Here is a 12,705-nt window from a genome sequence, read left to right on the forward strand (position 1 = left end):
TGATTTTCTACTTCTAGCCTCTAATATCGTGAGACAATAATTTCCTGTTTGAGCTGGCCAATCAGAGGTATTTGTTATAGTGGTCCTGGCAAACTAAGACAGTGACTAAGTGTTCAGAATTTTTATAGACTCCACTGGGTGTGATCTAAAATGTATCTTCAAATTAAGTGTCATCCGTTCAAAAATGAGCCCATGACTCTCCACCCTACTGATTTGTGACAACGGTGCTAAGGCCTCTCAGTGAGGAAAGAATAGTCTCTTCAAGAAATCCTGCTGGGAAAACTAAACATCCACATGCAAATCATGTAGATGTACTGCCCATCAGTAGATAAATGGCTAAACAGAATGTGGTTTATCCATGCAATGGGATACTATTTGGCCGTAAAAAAAGGAATGAAGCTCTGATACATGCCACTACATGGGAGAGCCTTGAAGACATCATGTTGCGTGAAATAAGTCAGATGCAAAGGGACAGAGATAGCGTGATTCCACTGGTATGAAATAACTAGAATATGCAAATTCATAGAGATAAAAAGAATACAGGTTACCAGGGGTGGGGGAGGTGGGGAATTGGGGGAGGTGTCAATGCTTAATGGGTGCAGAATTTCTGTGTGTTGCAATGGAAGGTTTTGTTGATGGATGATGCGGATGGTACGAAAACATTGTGAATGTAATTAATGCCACCGAATTTTATGCTTAAAGGTGGTTAAAAATGGAAACGTTATTTTCTATACGTTACCGCAGTAAAAAAGATTTAATGAAAAAAATTGTCTCCTTTTCTAAAAATGAGACGAATCACGCCATTTTGTCCATGTCATGGGAGTGGAGTGGCATTCTACAAGATGTGCTGAATCTCAGCGAGCTTTTGACTCTAACAGTTATCAGGGAAAATCCCTCCTGACCTCCGACAGATAACTTCTGAAGATACAGCTAAAGAGGTGTACTACAGGAAAGCAGAGCTGGATTTCCATGCTTCAAAATGCCCAACCGCATGCGCAAATTTAATGCAAAATAACGACTGTGGCGTTAAACGCATGCTGTGACTTCCACATCCATGGGGCCCACAGGTCTCTAACGTTTTCAGGAAGTGTGGGCTTTTCTACCCCCGGCTCTCACACGACTCCTTTATCCTCATCTCATCTGTCCCAGCCGCTTCAGCACACGCCCGGGCCATCACCCGCAGAACAGCCAACCTCTGTGACCCGGCGGGGTCTGCTTGGACCCAGCATGCGACCCTGTCGTGGGAGGGTCCCCTTTTAGCCTCTGTGCCTGCCGTGAGGCTGGCTGCTTCCCTGCCCCTCGAGGCTCTGCTCCCTCAGTGGGTGGACGGTCAGGGGGAAGTTGCAGCTTTCCCCAGCCTGTCTGTGCTTGCTGGTACAAAGAATTTACATATATGGTTTCATTTAAGCCTCAAGGCAGTCCCATGAGGTAGGTCTGGCTTTGTCCTTGTGTTATTCATGAGGAAACTAGGAATCAGAGTGGCTAAGACACCAGCCTACTAAGTGAGAATCTCGGGGCCAAACCAAAGCGCTGCTGGCACCAGACCCCAGCTGCCAATCCCCCCTTCCTGCCATGGTGCGGCCAGCTGGCAGAGGCCCCCCCACTTCCTTGACTTTTCCACTACTTTACCATCCGGCTGTAGAAGTCAGCACGGGTGTTGTGTGTGATCACGTGTGTCTGTGTGTGTGCACAAGTTGGTAAAAATGCAAACCTAGACACAAGAAAGGGCTTCAGAGGGCTCTCTCCACTTTTCTTAATTGGTGGCCTCCGCAGAGATGGGGAAAGGAAAAACCGCTGAGTAAACTAGACACAGCAAGTGGTAATCTGGTTTTAACCAAAAAGCAAGGAGCAGCAGCAAAAGGAGACTTTCAGGAAAAAGCAAGCAGCCAAGAAGTGGCAGAAGAAAAAGGAGAGAAGTTGAGAGAAAGAAGAGAAATAAGCAAAGATGTTGAGAAACGAGAAAACATGAAAGAACACTTAGACCTGCCCTCTTACCACGCCACATACAAAGGCGAGCTGACAAAGCCTGGCAGACTGGGGAAAACAAGTTGCAGGGTCAGGGGCAGAGGGAGACCTTCCCTCCTGCACACCACCTTCCGTGGCTGACAGCTGTTCCAGAACAAACACTAACACTGCGTCACAAACACAAAAGGCAAACAGAGGAGAAGGGCGCAGAATCTTTTAAACCTTAGACCTGCGTACACTTTCTTGTTGATTGAATCTCTTCACCTCCATGCCCTTATACATAAAAGTGAAAAGGTGAAACTAATTTTTTTCAAAGTCAATAGAAACTCCTTTCCTTTTCTTAAGTTTCCCAAAGTTGTGTGTGTGTGCACTCCTGAGTGGTATCATGTGGTCTTAAAAAGCATCTGAAATCATAGACCAATTGCTGTCAGAGAGAACAACTCAAACAAAAATCATGGCTCTCAGCAGGCCATATCCTGTGATACACCTTTTACCGGGTCAACCCATCTAAATGGTGTTTCGTTAGTTTTGCATTTCAGGTACCCCTCACCCAGTAGAAATTGGGTAAGCATTTGCTGAATGAATTAAGGAACTGTTCTGGGCCTACTGGGATACTGTCCTGCTTAAAGTAAAATATTTCATAGGTATTTGTTAGCATTTGTTCACAGAATTAGAAGGTAGTGAATTCTGTACACTGTCTGGGGCTGGTTTTTTAATACTTGGGCCCCGGAACCTGTGGTCCCAGCGTCAGCCCCTGCCGCTTGGATAATATGATGGGGTAGTGACTGGAAGCTGTTATGTACCCCAGAAAAGACCATGTTCTTTTAATCCATTCCTGTGGGTGCAGACCTGCTGTGGATGGGACCTGGTGGTTAGGCTGTTTCAATTGAGATGTGGCCCAGCCCATTCAAGGTGGGTCTCGATCCTCTTACTGGAGCCCTTGTTAAGAGGATAAAAACATCCAGAAGCAAAGAGATGAAATCTCGTGAGGCCCCCAGAGAAGCTGAGAGATGGAGCAGCCAGAACCTGAAAGCAACGAAACCCTGGAGAGGACCAGCAGGGGCCGGCCACGTGCCCTCCCAGGCGACAGAGGGTCCCGATGCCGGCAGCCTGGCTCTTTCAGAGTCCAGGTGCATCCTGTTGATACCTGGAGTTGGACATTTTCACGGCCTTAGAACTGTAAATGGCAAGCTAATAAAATCCCCCCTGTAAAAGCCAGTCCCTTTCTGGCATATTGCACTCGGTCAGCTTTAACAAGCCAAAAACAATAGGATAGATAGAATATGAATGTCACGCAAACATAGACCTGGGAGGCAATCATAATCATGATTAAAAAGAAAGACTAGAAAAGACCTAGAAGGCTGGTCCACGAGTGAGGGAACTTTGCAACAGGTGGGGGTCCCCCAGAGCTGAGATGCCCAGTGTTACAATCTGCAATGCGTTCCCATGGCCATGCCAAGTCAGTTGGCAAAGGCTGATGTATAATAACTTCCGTTATTACCCTCCATGTCAGAAATAACACTTGGCTGGGAAAGGGGTATAATCATCTAGAAAGATATCCTGAAGATGACAGAATAGCATTTGGGGTTTTCACCACAGAAGGACAAAATTGATCATATTTACCTTAAACATTTTGAGCCCTGTCACCTGGTTCTTTGCTCATAGCGGTGCTTCCCAAACCTGGCTGCACAGCCATCCCTCCCGGGCCCCCTTCAGGTCTACGGAACTAGAAACTCTAGGCTTTGGGTCTGACTTGTGTGTGTTTAGATAATTCCTTTCTCATTGCTGATGTCATCCATCCCCGCGTGTCAGGCATCAGGAGACGACGGACCATTGCAGAAGCCATGGGTGGGGCCCAAAGAAGGCGGGGCCCAAAGACCTTTGGGGGCCCCCAAGACCCTTTTAGGATCTTAGTTTTATTTCTAATACAGTATATGTTGGTCACCACAATATAATAAACAATAGCTTTTTAGCTTCAATTTCTTAGTATAAAGGAGTCTTGAAACACAAAAGTTTGAGATTTGCTGACACAGCAAATTGTGTGTGTGTGTGTGTGTGTGTGTGTGTGTGTGTGTGTGTGTGTGTGTGTTTAGGGCCAGTCCTTGATGAATATTTGAGCACATTTAGAACTTCCTAAAGATGCTGTACCCATTTCAGCAGATTTCCACGTGACACACCTCAACCTGCGGGGGCATGGGAAAGGGTGTACTTACTGTCATATCACTACATTCATCAAGAATTCATAGGCACATGAAGAACTTTTCTGCATCTTCAGGAAACTGTCCATTCTATTGCATGACAAAATAATTTTTGCAATGCAAAATAATTTTCTCCAAGCACAAAATTTTCTCTTCTAATAATAATATCTTATTATTAGATATTGAAGTCATATAACTCATTATTTCTAACTTTGCCTTCGCTGCCAAGAAGCTCAGAGCTAAATTTTGTGTTCAGAACCTAAAAACTAAGCGTGAGCTAAGGAAGCAAAACACAACGGGCATTAAACACCTTAGGGAAATAAAAGCCTCGCTCCCAACAGGGTGAAGGAAATGGTTAAAGAGAAAAACCTCAGAATCCTGCAGCCAGAGGGTTTCGACTGTTCTCCATGGAGCACCAGAGAATAACAACTCTTTGATTAAAGCAAGACCTTTTTTAGAAAATAAATGTTTCCCTTGAGCTCCAGGCACACAGGACATTGGTCTAAATGCTACACGTTACCTGGCTGTCATCCGACGACCGTCTTCTGCATGTGATTCCCCCATTACACCAAAGAGGAAGAAGACACAGAGGTTTAGGGGGACACATGAACAGAAGGCCAGTGCTGGGACTCTGGCCACCAAGGTGCCACCACGTGGGTGCTGCTCCCCTCCCCCACCGGGCTCCACTGCAGCGGGCTCAGTCCACAGGCGGGCGGAGGCCCCACCTCCCGCGTCTGGCGAGAGCAGCGCTGGCCCAGCCCTGCTAAGCTGCAGTGACCAATGCCAATGTACACGTGGTCCAGTGCGTGTCATACATGGACTGCTCCTTGCTTCGGCCCATATACCACACTTGGCAGAAATGACCACATTAAAAAGGCGAAAGTGCAAAATTGCAATTTCAGAGTGAGTTTAATACCACCAGATTCCACAGATTACACACCATGAGCCCAAGTGTACCACTGTGTGACATCCAGGGAAACCACAAATCTAAATGTTCTTTTTTGCATCTATTTTTTTTTACCCCAGAAACACAGTACAGTAACATAAAAACCTCTGCTAAATGCTGGAGGAGTCCCTCAATATATGAGATTAAGTCATACAAGCCCAATTGTTGGGATTTTGGGTGCACTTCAATTTACATAGTGACATCGGTTATTTTGAGTATTGCATAGAAGGCTGAATTTTGGACAATAATATCATCACTTAAGAGAGACAGAGGGCATGGTTCCCAAATTTCTTACTTTCAAGGACACCTTTTTATTTTTTTCTTCTCCATGGGTCTACGGATTTGAAAATGATATACCACATTTACTAAATAATTACCTCCCGTTTTTAGTAATCTACTGGATTACTAGTCTCAGCATATTCAAACCGACCCTTTTACTCCTCATTATTAATACCTACTGGTCTGAAATTACTTGCAGCAAAAGAAAAATGTCTTAATGAGTCTACACAGGAAGAGTTTTTCATCTGGAGTCCATCAGCTTTCTAAACATATGCAGATCACATGCAAAGTTTTGTTGTTATGTGGTCCATATTTTAAGAATATATTTGGAATAAAGCCCTCATAGGGACCTGTGATTCCAGAAAAGGTTAAATATCATTGCCTGGCAGCCTTATTATGACACTGTCTGATCATCAGTAGGTTTCCTAAAATCCTGAAGAATGCTCGTTAGTGATTGCAACCAGCAGACTTTTACCAACCCCTGGAAATCCCAGAGTCAAGCTGAACCGCACAACAGACCGAGAGACCTTCTCCTAAGAATTTCAGAGCTCTCTTCCTAGCCAGTTTTCAATACTGTCAAGAAGAAACACAAGTCACTGAATTTCTCTTTTATTTAAACATTAAGAAATGGCATCACAGAGATTCACAAGGTTTTCTCCAAAGGTCAGCAACTGTCACGAGTAGTTACCATGTGTCACACGAGGAACTTTTCTGGTTTTGTCAAGAATCATTCACGAGGGCAACACAAATGTCCCACACACCTACCTGCCTGTGAAGTGAAAGAACAAGGCACACGGGGCTCTATTTCCTTAACGCCTACTGGGGAAAACGTGCTTTACTCCTGAATTGTGGCCAGGGTAGAAAGAGAGCTGGGGACGGGGGTCTAGAGGGAGAGGGAGCAAAGCGAGACCAGACAAAGAAAGAGTCAGGCACAGGGGGACAGATACAGCGACAAGGAAGCACCCGTGCAGCACGAGAACAGGAAAGAGGAAACGGGTGAAAACCAAGAGGCTTCATAAAGGCCACTCCTTCGGGATGCGACCAGGGCACTTTTTACAAATGTTGCCATTTTTGTCATCAGCCTGGGCAGACACCCGGACAGATCTACAACTTCCTAAAGATTCCATACCCGGATCACCCCTGGAATTTGCTTGGAGGACACAATGAGACCACCACATCGGAAGCTGGCTTGTGCCCGGCTGCTGTCCCTTCTCTCATTAACTCACTCCCCCAGCCTGCTGCCTCGTCCCTGGAACAGCTCCTTCTCTGCAGGGACGGAATCCTACAGATTTCATCTGAGGGGCAGGAAGGTGCCACAGCATTTGGGGAGACATATGTCTCAGTTTCAAGCACTGCTAATCATGCCTCTCTCGTGTTAACTAATATGTCTGTTCATTTTAGATAGAAAGAAAAACATCTGTTGCTCCGCATTCAAGGAGGGGTCAGGAGAGAGAAGAAGCTTTAGGGTTTGGGATTCTGTGGGTGCCCAGAGGTTCATGGCTGGGTTGGCGCCGAGCCCTTCAAGCACAGAGGTGAGAGCCAAGCCCGCCACAAGGAACATTTACACTGGCTTTTTGAAACGTAAGGCTTCGATTTAAAATGTAATTAAGACTCGACACATTAAAGTCTAACAAGAAGAACATTAAGCAGGTTATCAGATTTCAAAGTAAGTCAAAAATTGAGGTAAAAATCCCTCTTCTATTATCAAGTCTTATCTGACCACATTCTATTTGCATCTCAGCCTTCCAGTTAAATACTCTCCCATACCTGTTAATCCGCCTAGACTTAGGAAGGAGAGGGCAGAGGCGTTCGGTTAGTTATTCAAATAACAGATAGAAATGTTCCTGCTTATCACCACATATACCTGCACAAGGCCACCGAGTCAGCAGCTTTTCACACAGTGATCACAATTTTAAAAACAAAGACGAAACCACCGGCCCCTCGCCCTCGGGCTCCCCCACCTCCTCCCTCAAAGACATTTGCCCGGAATTTTTGGCTTTTCCTCTGGCCCGCAGCTTTCTACACTGACCCCCTCACCACTTGGCTGTCCTTTCTCTCTGCAGCACAGAGACCTTCCGCAAGCGCTTCCAATAAAGGCAGGCGACAGCTCCGCCTTGGCGCGGTGCTCCAGGAGTGCTCCCCGCCGGGGCAAAGTCAGGCCCGAGCACCTCCCACTGGTGTCCAGCTACCGGAATCCACTAGCTCCTGGCGAGGGTAACCCTTCCATTTCGGAGTTAGCGATTACATTAACTCGACTTTCCAAGGCTTCCGATACCACCACCGTTTTCTGGCTTATGAAGGAAAAACAAAGATTGCAGCACCAGGTTCAAGTTCAGCAGCCGACTCCCATCCCTCCGTCCCCCTCCCAACCGGGCGCTGGGGACCCATAGAATTCCTGCCTCGGGGGAGGTGGGCGCAGCTGCAGGTTTGCCGATGGCCGCCCCACGCCTCCCCCAGGTGTGAGCACAGCCTGATGAGGGAGCGCTGGGAGGCAGCATCACTGCTGCAGCCAGAGTCACCAGGGCGCGCTCGGGGGAGGCCAGAAGGGTGCCCGGGGCAGGCTTCTGCAGCTAGACAGGCAGAAGGTGGCGAGGAGAGATGGGTGCCGGCGCGGTGGGTGGGCTCACAGGGGGCCCAGGTGGGGCAGCACCTCCGGCCGCTCGGCGCTGTCGCGCGGGGCGGCCGCCGTCTCCACGCCGCGCAGCCACTCGGTGCACTTGCGCACCAGGCCCTCGTCCACGCCCGCCGCCTCGTCCTCGTACTCCACGTCGTCGTACTTGTGGCGCTCGTTGAGCAGCGAGATCTTCAGCAAGGCCCGGAGGTCCCCGCCGCGGGCGCCACCGCCGGGGGACTGCAGGCCGCCGGGCAGGGGCGAGGGCGGCGGGGCGCGGCGGCCCAGGCTCGCGGCCGAGGGGTCGGGGGCCTTGGCCCGGGGACCCGCCGCGAAGGGACGCTTGGGGTCGGCGGCGGGCGGCGCGCAGGGCCGGCGGGGCCGCGCCAGCAGCTGCTTCTCCAGGTGGCGCCGCTGGATCACCAGCACGGCCTCGGGAGTCAGGCTCAGGGAGAAGCGCACCGCGTCCCCGGCCCCCGCCCCCACCGAGGCCCCGGGCGTCAGGCCGTCGCGGGAGCGGCCCAGCCCTGCGGGCGCGCACGTGGCCGGGAGCGGCGGGCGCAGGGGGCCGGGCCCCGGGGACCTGGAGGCCAGAGCGCCCGCGGGCCTCCGAGCCACCTGCCTCTTCTCGGAGGCCGAGGGCCACGAGCTGGAGAGCGGCGCCTCGGGTTGCTCCGGGGGCCTCTTCTTCTTCTCGCCCGCAGCCGACGGGGGCGAGGAACCCCGCGGGGCGCACACGGGCGCCGCCGCCCTCCTCGGGGCGCCGAGCCTCGCGGGTACCTGGCGCGCGCCCGGGGCCGGGGAGGACCCGCCCTGGGCCTGCTGCTGCTGCGGCGGCGGCGGGATGGGCGGGAAGGGCATGGTGCGGCGGGTGCGCCGGGTCCGCCGGGTCCGCCGGGTCCGCCGGGTCCGGGCCTCTGGAAGGGAGAAGGGTTGCCTTAGCGCCCGCGTGGGGCGCCCCTGTCCCCGCGCGCGCGTCTCCTGTTGCGCCCCGCCGGCCGCGGCTCCTCCCTCCCTCCATCCCACCCTCCGCACCCACCTGCGTCCGGCCGCGGCGAGCTCAGCGCCTCCTCATTCCCCGGCGCCCCCGCACCAGGAGCTGGAAGCACAGGTCTCCCTGGTCCAGGGGCGCTGCCCCTGCGGATTCAAGCTGGGGCGCCCGCGAGCCAGGCTCGCCCCGCGCGCGCTGGAGTCCCAAGAGGCGGGGCTGGGCCGGGCGGCCGGGAGGAGGGGCGCTGGCCTGGGGCTCCGCACCCAGCGCCAGGGGCCCGGGACCCGTCCGGAGGGAGGGCCTTCAGGGGGAGGTCTCCAAAGGCTTCTCCGGCGGGCTGACCCGTCTCCGGACGCGAATTGTAATCATCTAGAGGCTGGGAAAGGCGCCCAAGAAGAATCGGGGTCTGTTCCTAAGTAACAGGCTCGGTGCTTGCAGTGTGAGAGAAAATCCTGCATAACCTCGCAGCGCCTTTGAGACGGTGGGAAGGAGAGCAAAAATCTGGCTCCGCTTGCATCACGTTCCGGGATTCTAGGAGAAAACTGGCTGCAATTTAGAGGTCAGGAAAAACATTTCAGGGACTAATTTTGGCATTACTTTTCTGTGGTAGAATAATGCAACTCCCAAAAGGCAATCATTTTAAAATTAAAATCCTAATTTATGTGAATAGGCAAAATATCTTGGTTTCAGTTATATGATGACCGTATAGGTAGTATCAGACATTAAGTTCTGATAGTGATTATGTGAGCAAAGTACTTGGATTTCGGTCTCATAGCACCTAATGAAGCTATGGGTGCTATTAGGCAATAAGCCCTGCTAGTGAGTGAATGTGAGAAAACGGGTGCAGCTCCTGCCATAGCAGTGATTCAAAATGAACGAGACAAATCACCACTGCCAATTTACAATCTGGCTGCAGGTACAGGAGAGCACGTCTCGAATATTGTCTGTTGAATAAATGATGCTATAGTTACAAAGCAGTGCATCAAGGAGTGAAAGTTGCGAAGGAGGAGACGCTGTATTTCCTCAAGATAGTCCGCTGTTTAGGTCTCCAAAGCCATCTTTCCATAGAGTATGCCTTTCTGGGCTAACCTGAGAACCGAACCAGCTAAAACCTGAAAGCACATCCAGTCAAATGTGGGAGAGCTGAGATGGCCCCTGTGACTGGCCGTGCCTATAGGGACAGTTTCGCACCACCCAGGCCTGCTCCCCTCCCTGTGCGAGGCTACAAGTGACCTGAGAATCTCCCCTTCCCTTTCCCAGGGATGGCCGTTGAGGTGCCTGCTGGCCCTGGGCTCCCAGCAAGAAGAAAACCCGACAGATGGCTGGAAAACATCTCTCCGAGCTGGGCGGAGGAGGGGGGTGTAGGTTTTTAGGCCCCATAAATCTCATTGCACTTCTAAACGCACCCTATGTAGATAAACATCCTAATAAAATACACATCTTAATAATAAAATACACAACTACATCTTCCAAACAATCTCCCAGCCATCAAGCCCCCCACAGAACACTCTGGCCTCCCTGCACCTCCCAGCCAGGACCCCACGGGGGTCCTAAACTCTCTGCAGCGGACACTGAATGCACAGATGGATTTTATTCCAGGTCTAACAATTTCTAGGTGGGTGTGGAAACGGTGTGGTTGAAAGTGTTGTGCTAAGAGAATGATGGCCGGCTGAGCTGAAGCAAACACTGACAGAGGAGAGCAGGGGGCAGTAGGGAAGGACCAGGCTGGGAAGGTGTCCGAGACCGGTTCCATGTTGGCAGGAGGTTGCAGGCTACAGAGAACAGAAAGCTCAGCCCCGAGCTGATGTGAGACAGGCCCGCATTTCAGAAGCCGGAAAGGTGTCAGCGATCCTGGGCCACGATGCTTTTCCTTCTCTCGTGGGCTCGTGGGATTCTGTCTTTCCCGTGGCCTTTCTCATGATGGTTTTGGGGTTGAGGGATATGGGTGTTGGAAAAAACAGGCTCAGAATGACAGTAGCTGATTTACGTTGATTGGGCTGCCGCATGCCTGGGGCACTCTCCCACCCTCGGCTGCCACGTGCTTCTACGAGGACCCGGGCTCCCAGGGTTTAGGAGCCCCCACATCACACAGCTGTGACGTGGAAGCGGAGCCCAAGTCTTAACCGTCACACCGAAGAGAAGGGGAAAGTCATCTGGCGGTTAGGGCGACTGGGCTAGGTGACACAAACACTGACAAAGACCGGGCATTTAAGACATGACTGCGTTATCACATGTCTGACTAGAAATAAGTGGGATTCTCCAAGTCCCCCAGGACGTCTGTTCCAGCCCAGAAGCTTGGAGGCTTGGGGGGCGGTAAGGACCTTTGAGAGGTAAAGCCGTACAAGCGGCGAGCCCGCTGCCCTCTGGCAGGCAGCTCCTCTTCCCTCCGGCAGGCAGCTCCTCTTCCCTCCGGGCCCTGCTCGTGAGGGCGTCACGCGGATTTCCCACACTCACGCGGGTTTCCCACACCTCACGCGGATTTCCCACGCGGATTTCCCACACCTCACGTGGATTTCCCACACCTCACGTGGATTTCCCACACCTCACGCGGATTTCCCACGGGGATTTCCCACACCTCACGCAGATTTCCTACACCTCACATGGATTTCCCACACCTCACGTGGATTTCCCACGCGGATTTCCCACACCTCACGCGGATTTCCCACACCTTGCGCGGATTTCCCACGGGGATTTCCCACACCTCACGCAGATTTCCCACGGGGATTTCCCACACCTCATGCGGATTTCCCATGGGGATTTCCCACACCTCATGCGGATTTCCCACGGGGATTTCCCACACCTCACGTGGATTTCCCACACTCACGGTGGTCGCTGCTCCTGGAGAGCGGACGAGTGATCCATGAGGGGATCGTCTTCAAACTCAGCCTTCCATGTCCCTGTCTCGCCACCTCCTCTACTTGAAACCTCCGGCCCCTGCAGGTGAGAAGTTGGAAAGACCCGCACGGGCCTGGAGGGGGATGTGGGGAGAAGGGGATCTGCCCGGGCTGCGGGCGACTGGCTCATGCAGTCAGTGACACTCCAGGAAGGAGTCACATAGGACACAGGCAGATCCAACTGCAGGAGATGAGACTGCAAGGTGAGCAGAGCCAAAAAATACACAGACAAATGCAATTTATAAATTTCATGGGATTTTATATACGACATGCCTGGAAGAACACTTGAATACTAAATTACTGTCCTCAGCCTCTCAGTTTCAGAAGCATAGTTTCAGGTTCACAAGATTAGTTGATCTCTAAAATATGCAGTAACATTCCATCTTGAGGCTACGAAGTTCACTATCTAAAATATACTGGGTGATTTGAAAAGTCAAATAAGCAAAAGCAAATATATATGTTTAGAACTATCCATATTTTTTACTTCAATGTTGTTTTATTTTCAAATTAAATTTGCTTTTCAAGTTCCAAATAAGCAATTAACACAGTAATTGTCTACCATTTGGGAATTAATGGTGACTTTTTTCCTGCTACGGCTCTGTCAGACAGAGTGTATGAATAAAATCTTCATTACAACAACCCTTTAATAAAACATTCCCTACAGGAATAAATGTGCACAAAAAAATCTCAATCAACAAAACTGTATCAGAGGTTTTAATTGCTTGAACTGAAAATTATCAAGGCTGTAGTATAATTATCCTGCTCTGCAGAGTCATGGATCAGAAAACGCTTAATTGCCTGAATCAAGTATTTGATTTATT

At 50.8% G+C, this 12,705-nt stretch overlaps 1 protein-coding gene across 1 annotated transcript; it reads right to left on the reverse strand.

Moving 5' to 3' along the window:
• Window positions 1–8,011: 8,011 nt before the first annotated feature.
• On the reverse strand, window positions 8,012–8,860 carry PRR18 (proline rich 18). Its single transcript, XM_077119518.1, has one exon. The coding sequence runs from the start codon at window positions 8,858–8,860 to the stop codon at window positions 8,012–8,014; it is 849 nt and encodes a 282-aa protein (XP_076975633.1).
• Between the last annotated feature and the right edge of the window lie 3,845 nt (window positions 8,861–12,705).

Source organism: Tamandua tetradactyla, chromosome 11 (genome assembly GCF_023851605.1).
Source record: "Tamandua tetradactyla isolate mTamTet1 chromosome 11, mTamTet1.pri, whole genome shotgun sequence".
In the NCBI taxonomy this organism is placed as follows: domain Eukaryota; kingdom Metazoa; phylum Chordata; class Mammalia; order Pilosa; family Myrmecophagidae; genus Tamandua; species Tamandua tetradactyla.

Bases quoted from the DNA above. Each gene is read 5' to 3' on its own strand.
- PRR18 (XM_077119518.1), bottom strand. From the start codon at position 8,860: ATGCCCTTCCCGCCCATCCCGCCGCCGCCGCAGCAGCAGCAGGCCCAG.